General features: G+C 41.3%; 1 protein-coding gene across 1 annotated transcript in view; it reads left to right on the top strand.

Moving 5' to 3' along the window:
- eipr1 (EARP complex and GARP complex interacting protein 1) overlaps positions 1 to 5,396 on the top strand; it is a 72,988-nt gene extending 67,592 nt beyond the window's left edge. Inside the window, exon 9 of the mRNA XM_031321437.2 lies at positions 5,063 to 5,396. Within this exon, the coding sequence (XP_031177297.1) occupies positions 5,063 to 5,237 (175 nt within the window). The 3' untranslated portion in view covers positions 5,238 to 5,396. The remainder of the gene's footprint in view (positions 1 to 5,062) is intronic.
- Positions 5,397 to 6,696: the final 1,300 nt, after the last annotated feature.

Below are 6,696 nucleotides of genomic sequence, written 5' to 3' on the forward strand. Positions count from 1 at the left end.
CAAAACTCCCGTTCAATATCGAGATGACACTTTTTCTTGCTCTAAACATCTCTTGGTTACACTTTACTTGAGGGTATCTACATAAGGGTGACATGACATTGTCATGAACGTGTCATAAACATTATGAACAAGTCATAAACGTTGCTGACATAACGCTTCTTTTAGTAAGTGTCATTCGGTTTTTGTCATGACAAGTTATGGTTAGGGTTATGGTTAGGGTTAAGATGTGGGCACACAGAGCCGACGGCCAAACGTCGGCAGAAAAGGCAGTTGGACTGATCAGTCTCCCCGAGTTGGTCAAAAAAGTGCCTCGGAATACACCAAAGCGACGAGACGTAATACGTCTCCATAACAGCAGGCGGCGCTAATCTGTATCGTCGCCCAAAAATGAAAACCGGCAGCTGATTGGACGAACGTGTCACATGGGTCTTGTTTCTCTGGAAATTCAAAGACAGACTGTCATGGCGGCTTGTTCAGAATACGATCTCATATTGTACTAAAATAGTTCACCGAAACGTGTTTCTGAAAACATTTTAAGCGAGAAATAGGCTGTGCAGTTGCTGAATCTGTCTTCATTTCAGATCAACAAAGGTCAGTTTAAAAGATTTTCATCAGATTTTGAGAGACTCTAGTCACGCTCATTCCACTCCCTGTTTCCGGGTTAGCACTCTACCAATCAGATTGGTCATTTGAGTCCGACTGCTGGCAGTGCCCGCCCCGCCGATTATACATGTCAAATCGGCCAAAATGAAGGACGGCGGCCCCTCGGACGGACGACGGCATGGAACACACCGAACAGACTCGAGTCACTGACCTCGCCAGACTGTCTGACGGCCGATTATCGGCTCTGTGTGTCCACACCTTTAGGGTTAGGGTTCATGTGTCATGACTGTGTCATGACAGTGTCATGTGTTCATGACAGTGTCATGTCACTCTTATGTAGATACCTTCAAGTAAAGTGTTACCCATCTCTTTTTACTTCATGATTTATTAATGACCCGAAACATCTTAATAGTATTTGGACTGTGATAGCCCTTCCGTTTTGACTCTATATTATAACGGAGATGTGGAATCATAGCACTGTGTTAAGGCACAGACGGTCAACATTCACCACATCACGTCTGATACATTTTGTTTTGTAAATTATACCTCTCTTGTACATTTCTGGACTGCCACAAGGAGCCTAATGAAACACACAGTGAGATACTAAAGCATATACAAAAACGTGCTGTGCACTTTTGAAACTGTTGATCTGGTATTAGTCCTCCGAAAATTAAAGCTGACTGCCTGAACCTTCACTTTTTACATATGTTGACACTCCGAATGATAAAAAAAGTGGAGAGGCAAAACATTCAAAATATGATACCATCAAAACACTTCTGGAAATTTTCTCCATAGCATTTAGACTTGATTTAAAATTTGCAGGGATATCATTTGTAATGGTAACCATTCAGTGCTTTTCAAATCTGCCTCTGTCCTCCATCCATTATGGTCCAATTCCCCCTCTTATCCATGACTACCTGCTCTTACACTCAATGACTGACTCTCATCCGCAATTATCAACTCTTCTTCCTAATCACTGGCACTCATCTTTGGTTTTAACCCCTCCACTAAACTTATTGACCCCTCTTGTATGTACAGTACTACACATACTACATACTACACACTCCACAGTACCTGGACACTACGTACTGAACTCCTCCAGTGGTTGGACTATTTTCTGACTTTATATGGTTGTTTTTAAAATTCAACCGATAATGACATTTGCAGATGATTGTTTTGAAGATAACCAAGCAGCGGAGGCTAGGATTTTTGTTCTTAAAAGGACTTAATGTTTTTCTCAGTTTAGTCTGTTTGTCAGAATAACAAATCATCACCAAGGTGATGTTAAAGGAGAATTCCAGCCAATTTTTACGTTACTCTTGATCGCTATAAATATGCGTGTACTTTCGATTGAAAAAAACCAGACCGGAATCAGTGCAGGCAACACGGAGCAGCTGCAGCTACGTGTACAAGCTTCCACTGAGCTAAAACGGCAGTTGTCGGGGCAACTTTTAGAGTGCCTTTGTGCCTCTTAACAGACACAAAATGCAATTAAAATGTCTGTGCAACGTGAACAGGGCCATTACGTGACAACAAGATGCGTTTTCGACTCAGACATTGTTTTAATTGACCTACCCTGTCTAAATCCTGCTGGTAGCTAGCTTGCCCTGTTAGCTGCTAGCTGCTAGCTGCCGTCCGTGAGGGCCCTGTTCATGTCCTGTTCAATCAAAAGTACACGCGTATTTATAGCGATCAAGATTAACGTAAAATTGGCCGTAATTCTCCTTTAACATACAGAGGGGTGAAACATGGAAAGAAAAAAATGTATATTCCCTTATTTGGTGTTCTGATGATGGGTGCGGCAAGTTTTGTCTTAACACGCTCTACCATAGGTGTTCAACTGGGTTGAAACTCAAGGCCCGAGGGCCAAACCCGGCCCTTCGCAAGTTTTATTTAGGCCCGCATATTAATTAAGGTTCACATTAGATTTTTATCTAGTTGTGCGCCAAACGAAAAGGACAGGAAACTGTTTTTCAAACTGCAATTACACGACACTGAAAGCAGACAGAATTTGGCAGATCTTCTGACTTTAAGACTTAGAAATTCCCCCAGAAGCAGAGAGTTTGCATCTTCAGGCTGTGAAACAGGTTGCTGTGAGTCGCCTGTGTGGTAGCCTGCTTTTAAAAATGTAATCTTTTGCTTGATTTGTTAAACTCTATGATGGCAAAGGAACTTTTTTGCAGCTGTATGTAGGGCTTTATGTCAACAAATATGCGACCGAAGTCAACAAAAGTGTAGGAGAAAGCAACAAAAACGACGAAAAATGCTACAAACGTCAACAAAAAGTGACATTCAGTAATGCAGTCAAGGATATTTGACTTTTCTCAATAAAAGCATGTCAATAAACTCTACATGTCTGGGCCTTGATGTGATTCTCATTTTCCAGTGTGGCCCTTAGTGAAGTAGAGTTTGACATCATTGCACCAAAGTCCGGCATGTTGTAGCATCAGTCAAGTGTCCTCACATATACCCTCTTATTCTTTTCTTCCCCAATCAATCTATACGAGCAGAGCACTTAGTGTTATTATTTTAGGCTGCAGCCCGGGGGGAGCAGCTACTGTCTGTTTGAAACAGTTAATGTGTAAAATAAATCCAAATATGTATGTCACTGTTTTCCCTCACGACTACTTACAGCATTGGGTTTAGGAGAAATTTGGGATGGCAATAATGCTAGATCATAATTCTAAATCTGTATTTATTGTCATATTGTTGTAGCAGTGGGAGAACTGTCTCAGCACTGGGGAGGTTGCTGTTTGTGCAATGAAGACGGGGAGAAATTGTGTATAAACAAAGTAAATAGTCTCCAGTCCTCAGCAGGTACTGTTGTGTGTGGACTATCTACAACACAAAGGAGATAAATCGATTCAAACTGAGGTTGTCTGTGCTTGTGTGTTTGTGTGAGAGTATATACAGTATACACAAGTATGCACAGGCACGCATGTACAGTAAGCACACAGGTAATCTATATCAACGACCTTCCACTTCCGGGATTATTCAGGTGCCGCCGGAAATTCCGCCGGATTTCACTCTTTTTAGGCCAGATGTCCGTTACCTTCCGCTTTCTTTGTGTTGTAATTCTAAACTCCGGTGGATTTATGAGGACTATGGTTAACTGCTCCTTAGATCTCTGCAGGGTAAATCCAGACAGCTAGCTAGACTATCTGTCCAATCTGAGTTTTCTTGCACGACTAAAACTACTTTTGAACGTACACGTTCCACCAAAACAAGTTCCTTCCCGAGGCTATTTTGCAGAGGCACCGGGGCTCCGTCCTGGCAATGCGAGACTAGCACACAGGTGACGAAATACACATTGCCCACATTGATTCAGGCTATTCTGCTGATTGACAGTTGATGGTGGTAATACACAAAGGTATGCTACAATGCGTCCTCAAAGGCATTGAAGAAGAAGAATGCAAGCTAGTAAACACAAATGCAAACAATGATGGTTTCAAAACGGGCTCTGCATACATGTTACAGTATGAGGAATGAAATACATTACCTGTTTGTTAGATCTCAACACAATACGTTTTGATGAAGAAAAGTGAATGTAAAGATACTACATGCTTTGTTTTAGTGTGGTCCCCAACAAAGAATTTACATAGTCGAATCTGATTGGTCAAGTCTTGGCTATAGTCATTTTTTTTCTTTTTCATTTGCGACATAGCCTTTTTCGAGATACATGATGTGACTATCGCTTAGCTGTTGTTTCAGACCAAACGGACAGTGCTGCACACACACACACACACACACACACACACACACACACACACACACACACCATTCCAATATTGTAACTGGAGGGACTGGGTCTGACAATCATGCCCATTTTACGCAGTGATTGGCCAGGTGTGCAGGAGGTGAAAAAGCAGGCAGGATTTAAACTTCTTTCAAGCTCTATATATTTTTTTCCCTCAGTTACTTCTGTCGTTTTCTTTGCGCACAGCAAGTGCAACAAAAAATGAATTCCTTTAGGAAAGATTCTATTAAAGTGTGTGCTGTTATCCTTATTTCGATTGTTATCGTGCCTCGGTCCTCTCCGCAAGATTTTTATTCGGCCTTCAAGTGCGGCCGTTCAGAACAGCTATAAACATTTTTGCCTTCAGTTGGTCAGCACTTGGTACAAACGGGCTCCCTTGCCTCCTTCTGGTGCTGACCTGATGATACTTATTTCAGATCATTTCATCCAACAGTGTAGATTAGACAACTATTTAAGTTACATCCATGTGATGAAGGTCGTGTCATGCTGTGTTTTCACATTTTCCTTGGGCTTTATAGTAAAAGCAATAAGAAAGAAGCAACTGTGTCATTAAATGTGTATTTAAAGTTAGCTAGCATTACCAATTTAGTATCTCCTACTGTAGGTCCTCCGTACATTGGACGTACAGAAACCTGCATGAAGATGTGATGCATTCCTCGTCCAGTTTTCTCATCTCATCTCTTTGGGTTGTGTGTGATTCAGGGGTAAGGAGCCCCTAAAGGACAGCGTGGTGTCTACCTATGAGGAACATGAAGACAGTGTATATGCAGCGGAGTGGTCGTCGGCCGACCCCTGGCTCTTCGCCTCGCTGAGCTACGATGGGCGCCTCGTCATCAACAGGGTCCCCCGCGCCCTCAAATACCACATCCTTCTCTGAGAGAGTGGGCATGGACAGGTGATCTGAATGCGTGTGTGTCTGTGTACAGTAAGTGTGCTCGAGAAAAAGAGTAGTGACACATCTGTACACATCCTTTGCTACAAAAAGCTGCAAAAAGACATTCCATTATAACTTAAAACACTGCAAACTGCATGTGAAGTGTGTGTGTGTGTGTGTGTGTGTGTGTGTGTGTGTGTGTGTGTGTGTGTGTGTGTGTGTGTGTGTGTGTGTGTGTGTGTGTGTGTGTGATGTAAATATACTGTAGCTCATATGTTCCACTGATCACTGCAAACAATAAAGCTGTTGTGGCAATTGAAGTGAACAAATGACTCCTGAATAAACATTTGACATGGTGTGCTGTCATGGTGTTGGCAGCGACCTCATAAGAAGGAACAATAAACGAGAAAATAGTTTTCTTCATCATGGCATAAGTCCAGAAAGTCTACTGTGTCATGTCATTATGTGTATAAATGTTATTTCCTGACAATTTCTTGTCCAAATCTTATTTGTTCTCATTTATGTTATGTTAATCATCATCTGTGTGTACATACTGGTGTTTACTGGGAATCAATTACCATTACCAGTTTTAAAATGGTGACATCTGAAAACACGATATTTGAATAAAGAAGACATTCAAAAGGTGCTGTACTCGATATTCAGAAAAAAAAGTGGTCTTGAATTACCTCCTTCACGGCTCTCACAGACCACTCCCCAATATGAGAAATACCCACGCTTTGTCACGGCCCTCGGTGTCTGAGAGCCACACACAAAGCGCTCACATGCACTAATGTGTAACGCACGCATGGCCAGAACGACTACCAAAAGAAAGAACAGAGTAGCTCAGATTACAACACTAACAGAGGGAGTGAGTCTTTCTCTCCTCAGCACGCCATTACTGTGCTATATCTTTACATAAGAAATTTTGTTTACTGCCATATTAATGTTCTGAATGTCGAGTACAGCCTGTTTTAAAGAAAATTTGATTCCAAATCTTGAAGTTCAAGTTTTTGCTGTCCAGGGTTGTAGGTAGTCATGGGCCAGTATGAGATTCTGACGATATGATAACCTTCAGCAAAAATACCACGGTTTCACGTGCAATTACAGCTCTAAAATGTATTATTTTATAAATGTCTGGGTAAAAAAACAACTTTTTTTCACTGTATTTTATTTTAAACAGCATATAGAATATTTGGTATATTTTTTTAAATGTGTACCATATTAAGTTTAAATAATACAATCATAGTTTTTGATGTGGATCCCCCTTTGCTGCCAGAGCTACTGCTGCCCTAAAAAGAAAAAAAATGAAGACATGTTAATTTTTTTAATTTTTTTTTTATAGATAATTTTTTGGGCTTTTCCGCCTTTAATTAATAGGACAGCCAGATATGAAAGGGGAGAGAGAGAGGGAAGACATGCAGGAAAATCGTCACAGGTCAGACTCGAACCCTGGACCTCTGCG

This window comes from Sander lucioperca, chromosome 18 (genome assembly GCF_008315115.2).
Source record: "Sander lucioperca isolate FBNREF2018 chromosome 18, SLUC_FBN_1.2, whole genome shotgun sequence".
NCBI classification, from domain to species: domain Eukaryota; kingdom Metazoa; phylum Chordata; class Actinopteri; order Perciformes; family Percidae; genus Sander; species Sander lucioperca.